Source organism: Schistocerca americana, chromosome 3 (assembly GCF_021461395.2).
Source record: "Schistocerca americana isolate TAMUIC-IGC-003095 chromosome 3, iqSchAmer2.1, whole genome shotgun sequence".
Classification (NCBI taxonomy): domain Eukaryota; kingdom Metazoa; phylum Arthropoda; class Insecta; order Orthoptera; family Acrididae; genus Schistocerca; species Schistocerca americana.
In genome coordinates this window covers 770,826,600-770,851,793 of record NC_060121.1, presented here as the reverse complement: position 1 = coordinate 770,851,793, position 25,194 = coordinate 770,826,600, and the positions used below count along the sequence as shown (strand labels likewise).

General features: G+C 38.4%; 1 protein-coding gene across 1 annotated transcript in view; it reads left to right on the top strand.

Annotated features, from left to right (window-relative positions):
- The window catches only part of LOC124607056 (histone acetyltransferase p300), a 169,866-nt gene extending 145,484 nt beyond the window's left edge, over positions 1-24,382 (top strand). Inside the window, exons 24-31 of the mRNA XM_047139232.1 lie at positions 1,399-1,566; positions 1,723-1,956; positions 2,059-2,289; positions 2,373-2,492; positions 8,252-8,458; positions 11,506-11,847; positions 12,070-12,257; positions 19,804-24,382. Of these exons, the coding sequence (XP_046995188.1) occupies positions 1,399-1,566; positions 1,723-1,956; positions 2,059-2,289; positions 2,373-2,492; positions 8,252-8,458; positions 11,506-11,847; positions 12,070-12,257; positions 19,804-21,064 (2,751 nt within the window). The 3' untranslated portion in view covers positions 21,065-24,382. The remainder of the gene's footprint in view (positions 1-1,398; positions 1,567-1,722; positions 1,957-2,058; positions 2,290-2,372; positions 2,493-8,251; positions 8,459-11,505; positions 11,848-12,069; positions 12,258-19,803) is intronic.
- Positions 24,383-25,194: the final 812 nt, after the last annotated feature.

Below are 25,194 nucleotides of genomic sequence, written 5' to 3'. Positions count from 1 at the left end.
ATGGACGGAGCGCCTGACGCATAGCAACGGCTACCTGGTAAAGCTTAACTGCTAAGCTTACGACTCGAACCAAACTACTATGGTTGTACCGTCATTCATTTGACCTAAATTGTCTCTCATATTACAATGGACCAACTTTGTTTTGATTTGGAGGTGCGGCCTAAAACGTTTCTCTTCTCTTGAATTTTGAGTCTCAGATTTCTGTGCGGCTTAGATTCGGGAATTCCCCCCCCCCCCCCCCCCCCCCCCCCCCCCACCCCCCCACCCCCCACCCCCTCCCCACCCCACCCTCTCGATTTCGAATCTCGCTTTTCAGGTGCGGCTTAGATTCGAGTGTGACTTAAATTCGAGTAAATACGGTAATCTAAAGGTCAAAAAGTGATTAGAAGAGCACAAGGGGATCTGTAGAAGAGGGGAGATTGACTGATCAGCTGTGGAACAGGCTTTGCAGCCAGGAGATCACCGCATTCATTTTGATAGGACTCAAGTACTGGCAGCCACCACATGGACACACCACGAAAGGCTATATACATAGGCCATAGAGATTGTTCAACATCCCATGAATTTCACTAGCCCGGAGGAGGGCATGAAAGTGAATGACATCTGGATTCTGGCACTGAGAAAGATGTGACCTAGTCTTCCACCATGGGGTGATAGAAGTAGTGAACGAACGGCAACTTACAATGGCCAGTTGTGCTCGGGTATTCAAAGCATTAGATGTCACACTGCGGTCAGTGGTGAGCGAAGCTGTGAATCAGAAACTGAAAGAAGCTACAACCGCCCTTGAAAACGTCCTCTGCAGATGAAGACGAAACGCTGGATTTTACAGTGAAGTCCATCCAAGCATGCCATAATGTCGCAGAATATTTTATTAACTGTGACATTTGTGGCTATGAAAGTTTTTGTTTTCCAATATACATTACTGCAACTTTCGGTTCTCATACTGGATTTTGAGAAGGAACAAGATAGAGCAAAAGGTCTGAACGTATGTATACACTGGAGATTTAATAATGTCCAGTAGTTAGTATAAACCACAGTTGATAGTAATTTATTTCAGTATATTAGTTCATATTTTTTAAAAAAAGTTTTGAACAATAATCTTTAAAAAAAAGTTCGTATGCAGTTCAATATCATTTTATGCATCAGCGATGTAACAAATAAGTGCACAGCAAAAGTTATTACTCTAGCACTAACGTATTTGTTTTACATTACTTCATGTCATAGTTTTTGCTGCCAGGAATAATCTATCTTCAATGATGCTTCGCATATTAGCCCCTGAAAATGGAATTCTAGTGTTCGATTAGAATTGTAAATTACATTTAATCTTAGCCTCCAGAACTGATTTCTATAATGTGTAGATATATAGAAAATAATTTTGATCCAGCATTTATTTTCCAGGATATTCTGAAGCAAGCAGTGGAAGATAAATTAATTTCAGCAGCTGAACTGCCATATTTTGAAGGTGATTTCTGGCCAAATGTTTTGGAGGAGAGTATAAAAGAACTTGATCAAGAAGAAGAGGAAAAGCGCAAACAAGCAGAAGCTGCAGAGGCTGCTGCCAATGCTGTAAGTGTAAATGCATTGCACATCAGATGAAATAAAATGGTGTAGGATGTGTGTTTGGGGGGGGGGGGGGGGGGAGGCTAATAATTCTGTTGTTGAAATTCCGCTGTATCTGTATTAAAGTGTTTATAACATCTTATTCTCCATTTGGTGTTTCAGATATTTTCACTGCAAGAAGAAAGTGAAACAGGACCTGATGGCAAAAAGAAAGGTCAAAAAAAGGCTAAAAAATCTAATAAATCTAAAGCCAATCAGCGAAAAAACAGTAAAAAGTCAAATACACCGCAGACCGGAAATGATCTTTCAGCAAAAATTTTTGCTACAATGGAAAAGCATAAAGAAGTTTTCTTCGTAATCAGGCTGCACTCTGCGCAATCTGCTGCCAGCTTGGCAGTAAGTAGCAGATTTATTTATTTATTTGTTTATTTTTGTATATGAGAGTTCATTTATTTCAGACATCGGTATATCTAATTTTGTTCTGTTTTCACGTTGCAGCCCATTCAGGATCCTGATCCATTTATAAACTGTGATCTTATGGATGGAAGAGATGCATTCTTAACAATGGCACGTGAACGCCATTATGAATTTTCATCATTGAGGAGAGCCAAGTTTTCATCTATGTCAATGCTTTATGAACTCCATAACCAAGGACAGGACAGATTTGTATATACTTGCAATAATTGCAAGGGTCATGTAGAAACGCGTTACCATTGCACTGTTTGTGACGTAAGTGCTTCATTATATTGCACAGAGTTGTTGTTTTTTATAACAGATAGTTTCGTCATGCCTAATTCTGTTATTCTCCGTAGGATTTTGACCTGTGTGTTCAGTGCTATGAGAAAGATGGGCATCCTCATAGGATGGAGAAACTTGGCTTGGACTTGGATGATGGCTCCTCTCCTTCAGATCAGAAGCAAGCTAATCCTCAGGTACAATTACATACTAGCTTAGTTTTTTGTAAAAAATTCCGAGGGAGCCTTCCTGCAAAAGCTTTCTTTGCTGTGTTAAACAAAACAATGCACCTGTAAATACAAGTAGCATTGTGAATGTTGATACTTAAAACTTAATGTTTTCAAACTTCCCCGCCACCTCTGCTCCCCAGTAAGGAAAGTTGTTCAACTGTTATTTATGAACGGAGAGAAAGCTGATAGAATTCTTTTTACTTTCTTGAATTTATTTTACTGAAGAAAAGAATGTTGGCCTTTTTTTCTTTGTTATGACACTGAATACTTAAAGCAAACAATGGAAGTCCAGGGTGGAATAGCAAGAATATTATAAAAAGGTGATTGCTGCTCATCATGTAGAGGGGACGTTGAGTCGCAGACAGGCACAACAAAAAGACTACTATACATTTTAACTTTCGGAAAAAGGTCTTTTGGCCAAAAGCTACAATGTATTGCAGCATTTTCATTATGCCTGTCTGCAAGTCACTGTGTCCTCAGATGGTGAGTAGCAATTTACACTTTTCATGATATTGTTGATTGTTTAAAGTGGTTACACTAATGACAAAATGAGTCTTAACATAACTGTGTGTCTTCCAGGCTCTTGCCTCTTTTTCTCTTGGTGTGATTCTTCTTCTTACATGAAATTAAGGGTAAAACCAGAAAGCTAAACAAAAAACAATTTCTTCTCATGGAAACAAAGTAAGTGAAACAGTCCCTGTAGAGAGCACCATGACGTAAGTTTGGTTCTGTCCAGCGAATTTAACACTAAATAAATTTCTAAATTCTCTTTGTCTTTAGGTGGGAAAACAATCAGCAAACCACTTAATTCTGTTGCCACAGATCTCTAAATTATGTATTGAAAGTATGAGTGTTAAATACTTGTCAGCAGTTTTTTATAAGGCACATTAATGTGCTACTATCTCAGAAAAAATTGTAGATATTATTCACTGTAAACAGCCTTAAGCAGATATCTTTTATTCGAACTGTGGTGGTTGTAGTATTGAGAAATCCTTGTTTTAAATAAGAATATGTAGTACTCAGTAACCTCTCTGAGAGGCTGTGGAACTGCACAGATCTTAGTACTGAGTTTCTTTTTCATGTCCTTCATTGAAATGTCATTTCAGATTGAATTTTTTTGTATCTTATATAATTGGGTTTGAGTGATTTCATGAACACCCATGTCCGCCTGCTTAGCTGGGTGGTAATGTGCTTGCCTCCAATGCAGTGGGCTCAGTTTCGATTCCCAGCTGGGTTGGAGATTTTCTCCGCTCATGGACTGGGTGTTGTGTTGTCCTTATCATCATTTCATCCTCATCATCGGCCACAAGTCGCCCAATATGGTGCCGACTGAAATAAGACTTGCACTTGGCGGCCAAACCCGAATGGGACATCCCGGCCAACAATGCCATACGATCATTTCATTTCATTTAATGAACACGCATGAAAGCCTTTTGCATACCTACATCTCAAGTGATGTACAGTAAGAAGTCACTTGGAATTTATTGTAAAAGGACACTTCGTGTAAAAATGAAGTATCGGAGTCTACAGTGTCTACTTGCATCATCATTGACTCCCGTGTCACGTGACCTTCATTGCTTCAGATGCATGAGCATGATAAGAATAGTCAGATAACAGTTTTGCATGTTTTTGATTTGAGTGTTAAAATAGTTCATTTTAATCAAGGGTTGTCCATTGAAACTCATTTCAGTCTTTTGCGTCTGAAATGAAGAGATTGGCTGTCAGTTCGCACATCATATGTATCAGTACTTAAAGAGCCGAAGATGGCATATATATATATATATATATATAATAGAGGGAAACATTCCCCCTAAGGTAAGTCTTTCCGCTCCCGGGATTGGAATGACTCCTTACCCTCTCCCTTAAAACCCATATCCTTTTGTCTTTCCTTCTCCTTCCCTCTTTCCTGACGAGGCAACCATTGGTTGCGAAAGCTAGAATTTTGTGTGTATGTTTGTGTTTGTTTGTGTGTCTATCGACCTGCCAGCGCTTTTGTTTGGTAAGTTTCATCATCTTTCTTTTTAGATATATTCCCACGTGGAATGTTTCCCTCTATTATATTCATATCATTAATTTGAAGCCAACAATCACGTTTGTTATTGTTATCGTTATTGTTATTGTCACTGTTACATTTCGAAGTCTTTTCTGTCGTCTTATTTCCCCCTTCTGTTTTTGCCAGCAGATTCACTTTCTATTCACCTTCTCCTTTTTTACCGTAATCCAGTATACAATTTTATCCCGTCGATGTACACTCAATAATACGTAATAATACGTAAATCACTTCGAAACCATAACCAAAAAAATTTTTTTTTTCCACTTTGCTGCTATAAAATCCACCGTTTCCAGTCCACAAACAGTTCCTTTTAGCTATTAAACAACCCTTTCGGCAGTTTTAATAACTTTTGCTTTATTTCCATTTCCGTTTTTCTCACATCACCGATCATTTTCAGCCGCTTCCCACAGGTTTTAACGTCATTATTTCTTCATCAAACAATTGTTAGCTTCATTTCCATAATCTGACAAATGTCTGCTTGTGTCTGTGTATGTGTGGATGGATATGTGTGTGTGCGCGAGTGTATACCTGTCCTTTTTTCCCCCTAAGGTAAGTCTTTCCGCTCCCGGGATTGGAATGACTCCTTACCCTCTCCCTTAAAACCCATATCCTTTTGTCTTTCCTTCTCCTTCCCTCTTTCCTGACGAGGCAACCATTGGTTGCGAAAGCTAGAATTTTGTGTGTATGTTTGTGTTTGTTTGTGTGTCTATCGACCTGCCAGCGCTTTTGTTTGGTAAGTTTCATTATATATATATATATATATATATATATATATATGAATCAAATGTCTGCTTGTGTCTGTGTATGTGTGGATGGATATGTGTGTGTGTGCGAGTGTATACCTGTCCTTTTTTCCCCCTAAGGTAAGTCTTTCCGCTCCCGGGATTGGAATGACTCCTTACCCTCTCCCTTAAAACCCATATCCTTTTGTCTTTCCTTCTCCTTCCCTCTTTCCTGACGAGGCAACCATTGGTTGCGAAAGCTAGAATTTTGTGTGTATGTTTGTGTTTGTTTGTGTGTCTATCGACCTGCCAGCGCTTTTGTTTGGTAAGTTTCGTCATCTTTCTTTTTAGATATATATATATATATATATATATATATATATATATATATATATATAAAAAAACAAAGATGAGGTGACTTACCGAACGAAAGTGCTGGCAGGTCGACAGACACACAAACATACACACAACATTCAAGCTTTCGCAACAAACTGTTGCCTCATCAGGAAAGAGGGAAGGAGAGGGGAAGACGAAAGGATGTGGGTTTTAAGGGAGAGGGTAAGGAGTCATTCCAATCCCGGGAGCAGAAAGACTTACCTTAGGGGGAAAAAGGGACAGGTATACACTCGCGCACGTACACACACACATGGGTCTGACTGATGGAGACTGAGAGTTTACCTGTAATCGTTTGTAACACAATTGGTTAAAATGCTTTTTCTGGGAGGGTTTACTTATTCCTTGCTCAGCATCTACTGTATACTTTTTTATTGACCACAGAAAACTACCATGAGATTTCACTGTTTTTTTATTCAATTGGGACACAAAAGTTAAATTTACAAATTATTAATACTATTCATTGTTAGAGCCTCATAATTATTGCACTTCCCTGCACAACATTCACATTTTTACATCTTTTCAACATGGCTATGATGTTACTCTGTAATAATGTGTTCAAATTCAGACTTAATTTGCATTTATTCTTATTTGGAGTTACTCTCAGGGCTCTGAATGATACCACTTACCTACGCATATTATGTTCCTGCAGTTCTTCTTATGTCATATTCTTCTCACTACATACCAAAGTAAGGGAAAAAGAAATTCTGTGTGACACATGTTTAGAAACCTGCTTCGGCATCCAAAATAGTGCATTTTGTTTGGGTTTTGTGTGTGTTGTTACTGTATGGAGATAATGCAAAGGTGATTTGAGGCTGGTAACCTGCTTTTGTACTTCAGTATTAGTTTACAGTTTTAATATTGTCAACAATTTCTGAGCCCCAATGTTTCATCAAGGATATTGGGCACACTGAGCAGTGAGAGTGTGAGGGGAGGACTTTCGATTTGAGAGGATAGACTGAATGACTAATTCATAGATAACTGTTGAGATTGAGGACTTTGACAATAGTGTAGTTTGTGACATGATGATTCAGACTTGACTGACCAAGACAGAATGGAAGAAACTCAATAGCAGTGTAGGAAACAGCAAATATGGTATGATAGTGACACACATTCATTTTGTTCACTTCGTAGCAAGAATCACTGATACATAGGGTTTTTTTTTTTTTTTTTTTTTTTTTTTTTTTTTTTTTTTTTTTCGTCTGAGCAAAAGAACAGGATTCTGATCTATTGTGACAGACAAGAATGTTGGAACTCGGAATTGGCTAAATATCAACTTTGATTAGTAGTGAGAAGCAATTTGTTTTTGAAATGGCAATATAAAGCAATTTTTAAATCTGATCACTACCTACTTCCAGTTATTACAGTGGTGGATCTAAAAAAACTTAAAAATACTTGTAAATTGTCAGCATGTAGCATTGTTTACATGTGGCTGTGTAATGTGAATGTAAAGTGACGGGTTTCACATTGTTATGATTCAGGGTTCAAATCATTCATTTAACATGAAACCAACACTAGTGTGTGTGTGTGTGTGTGTGTGTGTGTGTGTGTGTGTGTGGGTGGGTGGGTGGGTGGGTGGGTGGGGTGGGGGTGGGGGGTGGTGGGAGTGTTCCAAATGTGGTGATTGCTCAGAGTGGGTGGTTTATCCTTTGCCAATAATCAACCATCCACACAATCTTCACTTACATTTTCCATGCTTTACTTTTTCTTTTAAATACAGCAGTGGCCATCAGTGTTTGAGAATAAGCATGAGGTTCACTCCATACAATTTCTAGTGTGATCTTCCTGAGTGTATTGTATTTTCCTAAACTTGGGGTCGTCTGTGTCCTGTATCACTGTGTCACGGAACTAAAAAAAAAAAAATTATGATTGAAAATCCTGGATAGAGTACAAACAGAGATGTGAATAAAGGTAGCTGTTTATCACGTAGAAGCAATTTTTAATAATAAATAGGTACTGAAACTGGAAGCTCAACATTTTAACCTGTTGTTGGTGTTATCTGTTGCTCATCACTTTTTTGCTGTAAAATGGTGCTTTTTATCACTATTTATTGAAGAAATTTATGAAAGTTATTTGATACTTTCGAAACTCTGCATTGAACAGTGAGAGAAATTTCCTCAACTATCAGTTTTATTGTGACTCTGTTTCATGATAACGTAAATTTTTTTTTCGTTATTTAGTAGGGAGTAGGTGAAACATCAAAAAAAGCCTAGCACTGGATTATGGTATATTTACCTTTGATATAAATTTGTAAGTGATATTTGATTTGTAAGCTTAATATTGCCATGTGTTAGTTGATTAAGAGGCTCAGTGAAGAGCAGAGATAAACAATTAAATATTTTCTTGAGCTGTGAAGGTAATACTTTGGTTGGAGGGGGTGGGATGGGTGGGAAGGACACTCCACACTGAATTTCCACAAAGTAGCTGTAGAGTGGCCGAAATAGTTGGGCACAGATATAGTTTTCAGTCACATGGAAGAATTGTGTGTGCAAGGAAAACAGTTTCATTCTGTTTGCATTAACATTTGAGACATAAGACATAACAATTTAACTTTACAGGAGGCGCGAAAACTTTCAATACAGCGTTGCATCCAATCATTAGTACATGCATGCCAGTGCCGTGATGCCAACTGTCGCCTGCCCAGCTGTCAGAAGATGAAGAGAGTTGTGCAGCATACAAAGATATGTAAAAGGAAGACAAATGGTGGCTGCCCCATATGCAAACAGCTTATTGCACTTTGCTGTTACCATGCAAAGCATTGCCAGGTAAATACATTTTTTAAATAATATTCCATTGAAGCAGGATGTGGTCTGCAATTGGTTCTGTTAAATTTGCGACAATATGGAAATAGTTAAAATTAAATCTAGTGAGATATGTTATCAGGAAAACCCAAGTCTACAAATTAATTAATGATAATTAATTGTTGTCCCATTACTTTTATATACTTCTTGTGACTGGCCAGGTCAGTCACAAGAAGCATCTAACACAAAAAGAACAGAATAGCAAAGGTACAACATTTTATTAATTACAATAATTTTGGTATGGGGATTCATTGCTCCTGTGAGTATTACTTGACGTTAAATCCTGAGATTTATAGGGTCATGGCTTATGATGTCATGCTGCCAAGTACCTAGGGCTTCCCCTAAACGTCACACTCGGCAAATTGTTCATTTCCAGTTGTGAAAATGACTGCAATGCAGATGCAGTATATTTGAGTTAGTGCCGTATTTGTTGTGCAATATGTGTATGTTTGGGACTGGTCCTGTTCAGTTTTCTCCCGTATATTAATAGAGTAGATGTTAGTTATCCTAATACAGTACGACAGTTTTAAAAAAGAAATACTCAAGAAAGATGCCTCTAAAAATGAAATAATTCCCGAGCACTCGTAAGTACAAAAGACTTTGCACAATCCTAGCTGAATGAGTAAGACTGAAGTCTCATGAAAGAAGAGTCACAGGTCCAAACCATCATCACAGCTTCTCTCTCTCTCTCTCTCTCTCTCTCTCTCTCTCTCTCTCTCTCTCTCTCTCTCTCCCACCACCACCCCCAAGTGAAATTCATAATAAACAAATATTGAACCATAATTTTCTAATGAAAATAATGTAATTTTATGTTTAGTGATGGCTCACATGAAATAAATTAAAATTTGGTACAGTCATGGGAAATGACTTAATCAGTAATAATCCAGAATAAATTTTGGCTGCAGCAGAGTTCGTGCTGAAATGAAAGTTTTGTCACAGATTCGGACCAGATTAATGTGCCAGGAAGTTTCATTGATAATACTGGTGCATTTCTCCACAGAACGAAGACATTAGTGGGCATTAACAGTAAATAGAGGTTGTATAGGATACCCAGGAGAAAATGCATTTCCAGCTGACCATCAGATCTTTGTGTGAATACAGTCCAACCTTTTGAATTTTTTACGTACTAGAATCCAATAGATGACTTCTGAAGGGATACCCCCACAACATTACATCTTTTACACTATCTTTAACTCCATGTACTATTAGTATAAATTGTGCTAGGGAGATATGTTGTTAATCCAGTAAGCATATAATAGCTCGCAACTTGTTTACTAGCACATTTTCTGGAATTTCTTGCCTCAGTGCAAGAGTTATATCAGTATAGTTTGGCATTCTGCTACCATATGTACATATGTGCTGCTGCCAAGGCAGAAACATGGCTGCTGTACAGTAGCTCACTCTTTAAACGACTCGCTGAATGTGACGTCTAGTGGCAGGACTAGATACCTGTGGCCCAACGGCATGAGCCGTGATGGTAGAAAGCTCAGGATTCACCATCAGGTGCAGATTAGCACTACACTTCTCCTACAAACACATGATGCAGCTTTAACACTTTCATTGTATCCATCATTTCCTTGTATTAGCAAACAACCAGGTCCATAAGTACAATGTTTTGGGGAAACTTCTTTAATAATTAAAGAAAGATGGTATTTTGTTACAGGTTATTATAGACCAGTCATGGACAACTCTTGGTGACCTGTGGGCCTGATTCACATACGTACTTAAGATTGTGGGCCATCTTGTCACAGGACATGATAGCAGTCCTAGTCTACTCAAAACTGTAGCATCCTTCATGTTAGTGTTTATGGGGTAACACCATTATATGAAGGGCACCCCTTACCTGACACAGCAGGCCAACAAATTATGCCTAAAAGAATTTGCTTTTGAGAGTATATTCCTTTTAAGTTGGCCTGGAATTTCTTCTGTGAACCAGACTGAAACTAATTGAGAGCTGGACGTGACCCACGGGCCGCAGGTTGTTCACTGAGTGATAGATGTATACTTTTATGACTTTCCAAATCAGTTGTTTCCTGTATCTCTCATCCCCCTTTCCTCCCCACTTTTGCTCCAGTTCCTCCTTTATGTACTCTCACTACAAGCCATGGAATCACTAATTATTTGCTTTTGTTTTCAATTTCTTTCTCTAGTTTATTCTTAAATGTAAACTTATTCCTGACACACCTTACATTGTATGGGTCACCAAGGAATCTATTCTTCTTAGTATATCCTCACCCCACACCCCCTTCCCGGCATATTTTCCCCATTTTCAGCCTACTACTAATTAACTGAAACACTTTCCACAGTGATCTGTAGTTCTGAATAATAGCTATAATAGTCAATAATAATAATAATAATAATAGAAAAGATTCTTCTACTTGCTGTTCCTTTTTCATTAATTGAGAGTGAAGCATAGTAAAGCATACTTGGAGATTATTGGGAAAATGTGAGATATTGATACAAAATATGGTATTGTGGGGATGTAAGAGAGAGGGTGGAGGGCATTTTAAACAATTCACAGGTTTGCGTTGTATAAAAAATCTTTTTTCTGCCAAGTTTTGAGCTCTTTAGACAGTATGTCAACAAACCTGTAAAAATGCACATTTGGCAGTACCTGTATAAATGCTTGTTTGGAACATTTTGACACAGGTATTAATTTTGAAGCCAACACACATGTAATTTGCCTCTGCTGCTGAAAACATTTTCACAAATACTAATGGAAAAATCTTTCTTGTGCATGTTTCTTTTACCTAAAGTTGAAAACTCCAATATACATCAACACAAGTTCAGAGAACTACAGTAGAAAGCTTCAACAATACAAACAAGTCTTACAGCACATTCATGAGGAGTAATGTTTTGTCATTAGTATAAATTATTTCTCTCTCTTAAATTGACCAGTTACTGAGATTTTTATTGTATTTGATTCTCAAGACAAACTTTTTACATTATTATGAAAGAAACGGAAGTTAAATATCTTTAAATACTATAGTACTTCTAATTAATCTTCACAGGAAACAAAATGTCCGGTGCCATTCTGTTTGAACATCAAACATAAGCTGAAGCAGCAGCAACTCCAGCAAAGATTGCAGCAAGCACATCTGCTACGAAGGCGCATGGCAGCAATGAACACTAGGACAACATTACCTGTTGGTCCACTACCAGGTAGTTCAGGGGCAGCAGGGGTGCTTGGTGCTGGTGGTGCAGGTTCAGCAGTTAGTCCAGTGGGTGTTCTTGGGCCAGCAACATCAGGTGCTGGCATGGTAGTTGGTTTGCAGCCTCCACATCAACCAGGCATTGGTTTGAAACCAGGTGCACAGACTCCCAATGCCAATGTCCTGCAGGTTGTAAAACAGGTAAGCTATAATGAATAACCCCAATTTTCTTCATCCTTTCTTTTTTTATTATTAAAAAATAGAAAACTTCTAATTTGCATACCTATGTCACTTTTTGTTTCTGCTGCTCGAAGTTATCCATGATGTATACCAAATCAAATGCAAATTAACTTTTTGTTTAGGTTACGGGTATATATTTTAAGTATAAAAAGATTGTTACTTGAAGGTGTGTTCTAACTATAGGTCCAAGAAGAGGCTGCAAGACAACAGGCACCTCATGCTCAAGTGGGGTATGGGAAAGGAAATCCTCCAGGTGTTGTCACTCAGGCAATGGCTCAAGTTATGCCACCTCCTCAGATACAAAGAGCTATGGGTCAAATGGGTCCTAACCCCGCTACTCACCTTATGCCTATGGATCAGTGGACTCCAAGGTATTTTATTTTTTTTATATATAATTTTTTTATTCATAATGAAATAATACTGCTGCATCAACAAACTTAAATCCCAAATGTATGGTTAATGTTTTCTGTTATGAATTTCTTTACTCAAGCAATGTAGTGTTCATTTTATAGCTGAAACCTGTTATTATTATTATTATTATTATTATTATTATACCAGTACAAATTATAATATTGCTTAAATAAATAGTTGTTTGCAGAGGCAAGTAACAGCAAATCCAATTGTTATGTAGTTGTAGTAGTAGTAGTAGTTGTTGTTGTTGTGATGATGATGATGATGATGATGATGATGATGGAGGATGATGATGATGATAATAAATTGAACAGAAATTTATTGATGGCGTGTTGCTAATATTTTGAAACGGTTCATAAAGGTTAACTGTATTTGAGGTGTGTGTGTGTGTGTGTGTGTGTGTGTGTGTGTGTGTCCAATTGTAAAGCTTATTATGCCTCGTCTGTCCAAAAAGTTGGGAAACTAGAGTAATAAAAAAATAGAGAAGAGAGAAGATGGTGCTTCAAATGCTTCAGGTTCGTTCCACTTCAGTGCAATATGCAGACCATTCGTACAGCCATGTGAAACTTCACAAAATTTGACTTGTGGGACATCCCCAACTGAGAGGTGTGATTAATAGAATGACATGCTTCAGTTTTAACAACAGTTTATTCAATCCATGAGCAGTTTCGGGAAGTTAAAATCCCATTTCATGTTGTATGAAAAGAAACTGTAACATACAGAAGAGGGGGAGAGAAATCTAACAACATATCTGGAAAAACCATAGCAAACGCTCCAAGCCACTGCATCTTGGGCAGGACTAGAAAAAAATAAGAGCAGAGGACATGACAACCTAAAAATGTAACATTCAGAAGGGCAGGATGAAAGAAATAGGAACCAAAACCAAACTTGTACTCACATTGTCCACCATCGAGCAGCCGCGCTATGGACAGCAGGAAGGACAGAGCAGAATGCCACATTGTAGGTCTAGAGATGCGCAGAGGTGCAGGTACAAACATTGTGTGTGAGAAAGTAGACTGAAATTGGTATTAACAAAGATATGGTAAATCAGGGCAGACTGATCGTAGTGGTTACAGTACTTTTAATTAAAAGGATAATAAAACTTAGGGCTGCTGTGACCAAGCAGTTCTAGGTGCTTCAGTCCAGAACTGCACAGCTGCTACGGTCACAGGTTCGAATCCTGCCTCAGGCATGGATGTGTGTGATGTCATTAGGTTAGTTAGGTTTAAGTAGTTCTAAGTCTAGGGAACTGATGACCTCAGATGTTAAGTCCCATAGTGCTTAGAGCCATTTTAACCATTAAACAAGCTGTGATTGACCATCAAGGTAGGTAACTCACAGACATGTAAAAATGTGTGATGTATTAGGTAACAAGGCAATGGTACACACACAAAATGAATGAACAGGGGATAAACCATGATAAAAAGTAGTAGTAACAAAATACCAAGTAAGTTGTCGTAACATATGTAGGATACGTTATGGGCTCAAGTGACATAAAATAAAATGTATTAAAACTATAATTTGAAAAAAAATCTAAAATGTAAGTGTAGCAGTGTGAGCAGCAAAATAACAAACAACATGATCAGGCTGAGTGCTTTGCTTTATACGAAGGAGTAATGATATGGAAAGGGGGTTAAGAGGCAAAACAGACGAATGGGTGCTTAGAAAAATAGGCCTGAACATGTAATATATTATTTAACGAAAACACAAGTTACAACATCGCTTGTTCATTTAGTGTACATAGTGATTTTTGGTTCAAATTACATAAAATTTCAATTTTCCGTAAATTGAGGACACGACCTTTCAGCTGTAGATGGAGGATACAAGTTATTATTTATGTCTGGGATAGAGTGTTTATATGCTCTGAGGTGGTTAGTTAATGCAGATCTTGAATTAAGTAAGGCCTGATGTTCTTTGAACCAAATAACGAATATACACACTATTTGTCCAAGATAAAAGCATTGGCAGTCATCACAACTACTCTGGTAAACACTTGGCAATGTGTGGGATTTCAACCAGAATAGCAGAATCCACTATATACACTAAGTGAGCAAACATTAGATTTCGGTACACACACACACACACACACACACACACACACACACACACTCACAAACACACACACAAATAAGCAAGAACACCTCACACACATGACCACTACCTTCAGCAACTCTGATTAGAATTACATTTTAGACTTTGTTTTTGAATAATGGCTTTTAAACATTTGATTTTACATCACTTTAGCCTGTTGTGTATCCTACATATGTTATGATGATTTGCTTAGTATAATTTTTATTACCATTTTATTTTATCATTGTTTATTGCAGTTTTTTATCCCCTGTTCATCCATTTTGTGTATGTACCATTTGCCTTGTTGCTTAATACATCACATATTTGTACATGTCTGTGAGTTACCTAACTTGACGGTCTACTACAGCTTGTTTATCTTTTATTATCCTTTTAATCAACACATTGCAATAGCTCAGACAAGTTAGTTCTGATTTACCATGTCTTTGCTAATACCAATGTCAGTTAATTTCCTCTCGTGCACTGTTCATGGTCCTCTGCTCAATCCTAGCAGCTTCCGTAGTGTGCTCGATGGTGGACAGTGTGGGCACAATGTTTGGTTTTGGTTCCTTTTAATTTTGTCTTACCCTTCTGTTCATTCCTTTTTTAGGGCCTGTTTCATTATTAGGCTCTCTTCTCTTCTTTTTTTTTCTTTTTTCCTTCTCTCTCTCTCTCTCTCTCTCTCTCTCTCTCTCTCTCTCTCTCTCTCTCTCTCAGTCCACCCAAAATGCAGTAACTTGGAGACTTCACACTGAGTGGCCTGAGGGTTTGTTATGCATATTGAACAAGTACAGTATGTGAGTCACTTTGTTTCCTAAGTTTATTCTCCTGTTTTTTCCAGGGATGTTGGACTATGTTTCCCCACTCCTCTACTTCAGTATGTTACAGATTTTACTACACACACCTGTAGCTGGGATTTTAACATCCCAAAACCTGTCGTGGATTGATTAAATAATTATTACAACTGATGTGAATGGCATTCTATTAATCATGTAAAATTGTTAAAAAAAAGTCTTTCTTTGGGATGATATTCAACCTGTGTGTCATATTCACACCTTCTTAGAGATGTTGTTGAACTTGTGCATCACATTCCCACCTTCTTCAGTCTTGGTGAACAATCAGAGACCTATTTTGCATTTTTGTCATTTTGTGATCGGTTTGTATCGATAATGTGAAGTCTCATCATCTGTGATTGTTTTTCCCAGAAAAGAATTGTATTTGTTTTTCATTTCAATTAGCTCCACACATCATTTTTGTTTGAAAGCGAGGGTGTGTGCGACAGCCTGTGTCCTGGCTGAACACACAGTCATTAAAATCTTTCACCTCCCACTACACACACAACAGGTCAATGAACTCGGACCTGTGTGCTCTACAAGAGCTGCTTCATAGGGTGGCCCTGCTATTTTGCACAAGGTCTATTTATGACACATGCTTTCATACTGATGGTGCACAAACCCTGATGTATGTCTGTCTACCACCACAGTCAGCCATACTAATTGTGAACATAAAAGTTTCTTGTAGTCGAACGAAAGTGGTATGTGACAGTCTCGGGCAATCCAGATACGTTCTCACGGAAAATAGGATAGTCTATGTAATTTTAAATGTGTCTATTGGCAGTTTTGACATTTCTGCTGAAGGTGAAGAAATACCATTATTTTGCAAAACTTGCGTTTTTTTCCCCCACAGCATTACACCACCATGTAACAAGATATTATCATTCAGGCTATGATCACTTGCATGGCAAATACATGGTACAGTTTCATTGTCATGCTAGACTCGAAGCGTTCTTAAAACATAACGGTATTTACTCAACCTCTTTTTGGTAGTTCCACATGTTGTTTGCTTGTTAAATAATAATCTATACAAACTCATAGAAAGTTTGTGTAAGATATTTGTTAAGTGCTATAGCTTCCCTAATTCTTTGAATACATTGCTTCTTTATTTTGTTCTTACTTCTCTAAAACTCATCCATAAAACTTTTGTCTCATAAAAACTCAGGTATTGCCAGCAGGGTACACAGTAACCATTGGGAATTAATGTACAGATAAACCATCACATGGAGTCAGTTTTTTTGTTTATTACATGTACTTGATTGTTCAGTGAGAGGGACACCGGGCAAAGGCAGTAAAATCTCAGATCTCCAACTTCAACCAGTCTCTCTTCCTGTAATTTTTACTTATGTGGCAAGTAGAAGGGCCAAGTATTCTCAAATAATCCCCACTGACTGGAAGAACTGCAACAGAAAATAAAAAAGCACTATAACTGCCATTGGAAGGTATCAATGATCGAATGATAAAAGCCAGAGTACGAGTGAAAGGAAAAAGCATTGAAATCATCCAAGCATATGCCCCACAGGTGGGGTGTACAAAAAAGGAGAAGGAGGAATTTGAAGATGACATGCAAAATCAGCTAAATGGAGGTAATCAGATTATAATAGGGGACCTCAATGCACATGTTGGCACAGACAGGAAAGGATTCGAGGAAATAATGGGACCAGAGGGCTGGGGGAACCGAAATAGAGAAGGAAAATTGTTGCTGGAATTCTGCAAGAGGAATGGGCTGGCGATCGCAAATTCCTGGTACAAGAAGAGAAGTAGCCACAAAATAACTTGGTACAGTGGAGACTGGTCCCAAACTTCAGTAGTAGACTATGTACTAGTGGATAGGCAGATGATGAGCAGCCTCACAGATGTTAAGGTCATTCCATCTGAGGCCTTAGACAGTGACCATCGGCTGTTGGTAGCCACCCTGAGAGAGAAAAAAGATAGGAGGGCAACAGATATACGGGAGAAAAGGTTGAAGACATGGACGCTGAAAGAGGATGAATGGAGGACCCAGTACCAGACACTGATCAGGAAGAAGCTGCCAAAGGAAGATCAGAGAACAGTGGAAGAAGAATGGGGAGATTTTAAGAGGGCTCTAGTTGAGGCAGCTGAGACTGTGTGCGGAAGAACTAGCACAAAGAGGAGAAGTAAGGAAACCCCATGGTGGAACAACATATGTAAAGAGGCAGCACTTCGAAAGAACAAAGCCTTCAGAGAATGGTTGCAGACCCGAACAGAGGAAGCTAGGGTAAAATATAAGGAAAGCAAGAAAGCAGCACAGACCATAGTAAGGGCGGAGAAGAAGAAGTGGATGGAAAAATGGACAAGAATGTTAGAAGAGGACAGTGAAGGGAACAAAAAAGTACTTTACACCATGGTAAGAAATAAGAGGAACGACAGAAGCGAGTGCCTGAAGATCATGGATAATAATGGAAGAGTTGTGGAGGAAATGCATGAGCTCAAAAAGATTTGGAAGGAGTACTTTGAAGATCTGTTGAATGCCGCCAAGCGGGTAACTAACAGCATTGGAGAGCCTAAGGCAGCAGACGATTATAATAGTGGGGAAATTGATGATCTAACTTGGAATGAAGTGGAAGAAGCCATAAAGAGGATGAAAGGGGGCAAGGCACCAGGTTGGGACGAAGTAACAGTGGATATGATACGAGCAGCAGGAGAAGTAGGAACCCAGTGGCTATACAGAGTGCTGAGGGTGGTGTGGAAGGAGAACAGAATTCCTGAGGATTGGAAGAAAGGAATTATAGTCCCGATCTTCAAGAAAGAGGATAAAAGGAGATGTGAGAACTACAGAGGAATCACCCTGCTATGCCACTGTGGAAAAATCTATGAAAAGATCCTGGAGAAGAGAATAAGAAGCAGTATTGAAAGTAGACTGCAAGAGGAGCAGTATGGTTTCAGACCGGGAAGATCAACAACGGACCTCATATTTGCGGTAAGGCAACTGCAGGAAAGGCACTATGAGTACGGGAAGGACTTAATCATGGCCTTTTTAGATATTGAGAAGGCGTATGACAGTATCTGTAGGGACAAGCTCTGGGATGTGCTGAACGCAAAAGGGATAGATGAAGAGATAACACGAGAAGTCAGAAAAATGTATGAGGGAAGTGAGAGTTGTGTGAAAGTGGGGAGGGAACGTACTGCATGGTTCAAGCTGGAAAATGGGCTGCGACAGGGAAGTGCACTTTCGCCTTTATTGTTTATTATTGTTATGGATGAAATCCTACAGCAAGTTTCAGATGCAATTGGAGATCATAAAATGAAAGCAGTGCTTTTTGCCGATGACCTGATGTTATGGGGAAATTGCGAGAAGGAGGTGCAAGAGCAGTTAGATGTATGGGAGGCAACGGCAGCACAATATGGAATGCATTTCTCTGCAAAGAAAAGTGAAATAATTGTCACAACAAGGAAGAAGAATAGGCCAAATGTGGATATAACTTGTGGAGGGGAAAACTACAAGTGGTAGAGAACTTCAAGTACCTGGGAAGCATGATTGAAAGTAAGGGGGGAAACGCAATGGAAATAAATGAAAGGTGCAGAAAAGCAGGGCAGTTCTACAAATGCATTAGGGGGCTTATTTGGAGCAAGGAGGTGCCACAGAAATCCAAGGGAATTATATACCGAACCTACTTTGTCCCCATATTGGCGTACGGAAGTGAGACATGGGTAATGCACAAAAGCGACAAAAGTAGAATACAGGCTAGTGAAATGAAGTTCCAGAGAAGCAGGTTGAGTGTAACAAGACGAGACAGATTGCGAAATGTGTATGTGAGGGAAAGACTAAAGGAGGAACCAGTACAGGACAGGATAGAAAAATCAAGACTGCAGTGGTATGGACACATGAAGAGAATGGATGAGGGAAGAATTCCAAAGAGGATGTTTGATCTGCAACTGGAGGGGAACAGGCCCAGAGGAAGACCAAGAGATAGATGGGTGAAGGGAGTGAAGGAATGTGTGACGAGAAGAGGAGAGAACTGGACCAAGGTGGAAGAGGGGGAATGGTGGAAAGACAGAACACGATGGAGAGGCTTGTGTTCCCGACAGACCCAGCCAGTGGCTGGAAACTGTACAAGATGATGATGATGATGATGATGATAACTGCCATTTCTTAGGCATACACGATGCGACACTGATAACCTTAGCGTTGAGTGTCAGTAAGCTCAAACACACACGGTAATGTGATATGGGTCTCTCACAGACTATACACAGTGCTGCAGTAATTCCACTGGCCGTTTATAATTTATTACCTAAAGGACAGTTATCATTTTCATTGATTTGGGTAACTTACTTTGTTTCAGGCTTATAACTGTTTATGCAGACCTGTTCTATTTTGGCTATCCTGTATGACAAAAACAAATAGCTAAAATAGTAATGTAATATTTAGTGTTGCTTATCAGGATGATCCAACCTGTTCCACTATTTGGTTGTTTCATCATGAACCATCACACAGCAGAAAGGTTATGTAAATGAGAGAAATGTTGTGCCATAGAGTGACATCAATACTGAAACAGGGAGAGAGTTGCATAAAAGTGAGTTTTATTTTCTTGAAGCTAGCTGTTCATTAAGACAATGAAATAAGAAATTCTTACTTGGTTTTCAGATATGCGGCTCAAGGATTGCCACAGAATCCAGGATTGAGGCAGCCATCACCTCAGTTGATCCAGCAGCAGCAGCAGCAGCCTCAACAAGTTGTTCAAGTCACACCTCAGGCACCCCAGTTGGCTGGTCTTGGTCCAGGGGGGCACTTAGGTATTCGTAGTGCTCCTGGTGTGGCAACACAGGGTGCAGCTGGGGGACCTGGAACTGGTTTACAAAAGCAGGCCCTCCAGCAACTGTTGCAAACACTTAAGTCACCAAACACTCCAGAGCAGCAGCAACAGATCCTCCAGATTCTCAAAAGCAATCCACAGCTGATGGCAGCATTCATCAAACAACGGCAGGCATACCAAAACCAGCAGCAGCAACAAGCTGCTGCAGCACAAGCTGCAGCTGCTCAGCAACAGGCAGCAGTTACTGGGGCAAATACTGGTGTTCTGGCAACTGGACAGCAACAGCAGTTGCAGCATCTAATGTCCCAACAGCAGCAGCAGCAGCAGCAACAACAACAACAACAGCAGCAGCAGGTAGCAGCTGCAGGTCGAATGCAGCAGATGCAAGCCATGCTTGGCCAAACAACGCCAGCCACACCGCACCATTGGTACAAGCAGCAACAGCAGCAGCAGCAACAACAACAGCAGCAGCAGCAGCAACAACAACAGCAGCAGCAGCAGTTACTGGCCATGCAGAGACATCAATCTTTTTCACAGCCTCCTGCACCTGTTTATGGACAACAGCAGCAGAGGCCTCGGCAACAGCATTTAGTTGGTGCATATGCGGGTGCCGGCTTCCCCACAGTGCCCGAACAACAGCCAGCACAGTATCAGCAACAGCAGCAGCAACAACAGCAACAGCAGCAGCCCCCTTTGAAACCCACACCTCCACCAGCACCATCACCACAAGGTGTTATGGGCCCACCAGGTGGAGCTGTGCAGTTGATGCAGGCTGTGCGATCCCCTCCACCAATTCGTTCCCCTCAGCCGAACCCTAGTCCGCGGCCAGTCCCATCACCTCGAAATCAACCAGTGCCATCTCCTCGTGGTGGTGGCCCTGTGCCTTCACCTCACCACCACCATTCACAGCCAACACACTCTCCGGCTCATGAACTAACGGGGGGAGAAATGATGCTTACACAGGGACACGGGCCTGTCACACACCACCCTTCCCCAGTTGCTGGTGCAAATGGTCAGGGTCCAAGTGACTCCAATGAAGTACCACCAATGACTCCTCAGGACAAGCTTACTAAGTTTGTGGAACAGTTGTAGTAGTACCAGTGTAGTAAAATGTACTTAAATTTTGTTGTGTCCCAATTTTCGTACGATAAAAGCAACATATACTTTCATGAAAGTTTGGAAGTATGTGGCAAGCTTTTTGATGGGGGAAAAGTATTAAATCCCGGTTGCACAGTAACCGCGACGTGTTTTGTGAAAACTGTTCATGTGTACAGTTCCCGTACGGTGCATTATATTACAGTATAAAGATAGAGAATTACCAGGTGCATCCTAATATCCACTGTGTCCTGTGTGTAGTGTAGTTGTATAAATAAAAATGTACAATGTGTGGAACCTGCGCCATCCCCTCCCTCCACAACCCTACATTATTTTATTTAACAGACTTTGAACCATACTGATCCCAAAGCTGAGGAAGGAAAAACAGCACTGCCTATTTCACGTTTATCTTGCTGTGGACACCATCTGCGTGTGGTGATATTTCAGTAGTTGTAAATAGTCAATGAATGAAATTAGTTTATCAGGGAAGGGAAGGGGGAGGCACTGTGAACTTTGTAAACTATGAATTATTGGCTTAGCAAGGCTGTGTTTTGTTTCTTTTTTTCTTTGTGCAGACATTAAAGGTGTAATATTAGAACACTGAGATTTGTTGCATAATAAAGCATCTGAACAAATAGTAAATATCTGTAATGTTCAAAGTGCAAGAAAGAAACTATACTTCTTAAACTATTAGTAAATTAAATTAATGAAACAGAATGGACTTTGGTGCATCAAAATGAATAGAATTTGTTAATTTTATTTTACAAAATGAACAAAACAAACAAAAAAAAACAGGAAGTGTTATCTTACCTTTCTGAGACATTAATAAAAATTGAAAAAATGAATATTTCCTGCTATTATAAATCTACATTAACTGCATCAGTCAGGCTGATCTTGTAAAAGTCAGGTATGAAATATTGTGTAATATAAGCTGCAGTACTTTGCCCATGCTTTTTCCTTTGTAAAGGAAGAAGGCGGTAATAGTAAAATACTTTTTGTTTTCATTTATCACATTTGAATTTATTCAAAGAAAATTTGTATAGTTAGGTGATAAAGAAAGAAAGTAGATTTTGGAGTTCAGAGCAGTAGATATAGAACTGCATTCCCAATCCATAGGACATCCTACCCAGCAACCCATAGCCAGGTATATCTGGCACATTCTCTCTTAGAAAATTTATTTTAGAAACAATTTCCCTGTTTTCTAGTGACTTGAACAATCACAGATTAAAATTGCAGACTTCATTCCATTCAACAAAAAATTGCCTTGCATTTTCTGTGGAATGTACCTGGAAAAAATGCAGTAATTTGCGTTACAGCATATGCTTGTGCTATGAACAAAGCATGAAGACAACTCTTGGCTTCTGAAGAGCTTTGTCTTTTTTACTACCCCCACCCCTACACCCAGGCAAAATTGCATGAAGAAATATATTGGGAGGACATGAGGTTGCAAATTTTGTATCAGTGTTCACTCCTGTATTGCTCCTTTTACTTTGTGTAGTACTGTGCATTTAAAAGTGCTGCAGAATTCTTACTTTTTATTGTTACTTGTATTATTACTTTTATAATGTTTGTTTTGTTTAAAAAACAGTAGCTCCTTAATTGCTGGTAATAAGAGAAATCTGAAATTTCTTGTTTCCAATACTTTCTGTACTTCCTGCATGTCCATGAGGAGGCAAACGTTGCCCTTTTGGGACAGATATGCCTGTTGTTGTTTTTTGTTCTTTTTTATTGATCAGTAATGGGACAGAGAGATTTTTGAAATATACATTCAGTGTATGGATCATGAGATCTCTTACATAGAGTTTTGTAAATCACACATTGAAAATTTTTGGTAACCCTACTACACTGTATAGTTAGTTCTGTGAGTATAATAATGAGAAGGATTTTTCAGTGAGAATGATCTAAATCTCATACATGCATACATATGTTAATTTATGTACAGTTCATATATCTTGCAATATAAGTTCAACAATCAAATTGAAGTGAGATCTCAAATTTTTAATGTTTTTATTTTTGTTTATTTTTATTGAAAGAAATGATGTAATTTAAAGTGTATTGCTGGTGGAGTATAAAATATATTTGTAGCAGGCACAAGGTTGTGATGTTAATAGGGCAGTAAGGACATATATTGTGTCCTAATCTCCCCTCCACCCATGTATTAAAATGACTGTCCAGAAACACTTTAACAATGCCCAACTTGATTGGAAAGGGTATTTCAGTGGCATTAAATTTTTAAGATATTTGCAATGCTGTAAATATTTAAAAAAAGAAAGGACTTTTTTACCCATTAAAAATTCTTTGATGGGCTTACAGAGATTTCATATCTGATACTGATTATGTCATTAAAAGTAGCACAAACAGTAAGAAACTATCCTGTACTAAAGATTTAAAAGAAATATCACTTTTTCTCAGCATTCTTGGTCCTTGATATATTTATTGCCTGTACCCATTTCAGAAACATACGTCTAAAAAAAACTGCGTTGAACAATCATGCCATGGAATAAATATTGCTTTGTGTGTTTCCAGATGTGTTAGCATTTTATGGATGCAGTAGTTTTTATTTCTGTCATTGGTATGTATTGTGTTACCAGTAGACACAAAATGTTATTGATGTTCCTGTATGGTAGTGTGCACGTAGTGCCTTACTGTTTAATATATTTTTTAAGTATGATTCTGCTGGTATTTGTGCAAAAGGTCTGTTACATGACATTCAGTGAAAATAGTTGAGAGTAGGTTTGACATTTAATGTACTGATTCTTGGCAAGAGCAGCATAGTGTGGAATTCATTGTGTAATTGTTTGTAGGCAGCTGTGTGCTGCAGGTATTCATGCATGTCATGGTTATTATCTTTGTTCATTTGGGGTATTCAGAAAATTAATTGTTTTTTGTATTATACTTTCGGTTGCTTAAATTTCAGTTAAATGAATTCTTTTTATTCCACATTGTGTTGCTCTTTTTTGCTACAATTTTGCGATGTGAAATAGTATGTTTGTTTAAGAGTGCATGCCCATAATCTTTGCTGTTTGGAACACTTGCTTCTTTTAAGTAGTAATTTTAAGTGTTCTATTTATTGTTGCTATCTTTGAACATAATCAGTGATCAGGTTGTTGAGATCATTCTGTGAAAGCTCTCCAAGTAAATAGTAATTCCTGTACTGTTCTTCAAAGTATCTTAGAGAAATCATTCAAGATTTCTTCAAGACGAAAACAACAGGATCCGATGAGGGTTGATAGCCATTGTATTATAGTTTCTCCAGTATGATAAGTCATTTGTACAAATGCATTATTAAATTAATAAATTTCAGCTATTTATCAATGATCGTTTGTTGATTTGTTTAAATTATTTGAGAATAATTTCTGCACAGAAGTTAGCAGTTGGCTGATTTAATGTTCTTCATTAATGTATAGCAGCTCATTCTATAAGTGAAAACATTTACTGTTTTCACTAATGCCTTATAGATAATTCTTCTCTTGGTGCAATCTAAGAGACTGTGATATTCTGAGATAAAGGGTCAATTCTTAGTCCACCAGGGCAGAATTCTCATTGAAACTTGTTTATACCGCAGTTGTCATCTATAATTGCGTATAATATGAATATTCACTGCTCTGCACTATACTTCTGCAGATCTTGCAGCATAATGACTTAAGAGTTCCTGTTTTATTGTCTTTGAATTTTGCTAAACCATAATTTGTTGCTTTTGCAAGTATTATTCATTGTCAGTTAAATGGTTTACATTAATTTGGTTTACAGCTGTCTTGCATGAAACACAGTAGCTGTGCTTCTGGCAACACTGTCTCAATTGTACGGGTTATGGTTGTATTTCTGTTCCCTTAGCTGGTGCTGATTTTCCTTTTTTTTTTTTTTTTTTTTTTTTTTTTTTTTTTTTTTTTTTTTTTTTTTTTTTTTTTTTTTTTTTTAATATGGTTCCTAGTTGATTTTTCACTTCAAAATTTACACAGCACACTAACAAAAAACTTTTTAGGCGCTTCCTTGCTACTGAGCTAATGACGGTGTAATGAATTTCCAATTTCCTTTATTAAGGAAGCATGCTGTTAAATCGATAAAATGTGTATCTCAGGGATAAGAGAGAGTATTTTAGTTACACTAGGGTTAACTCTCTTTTTTCC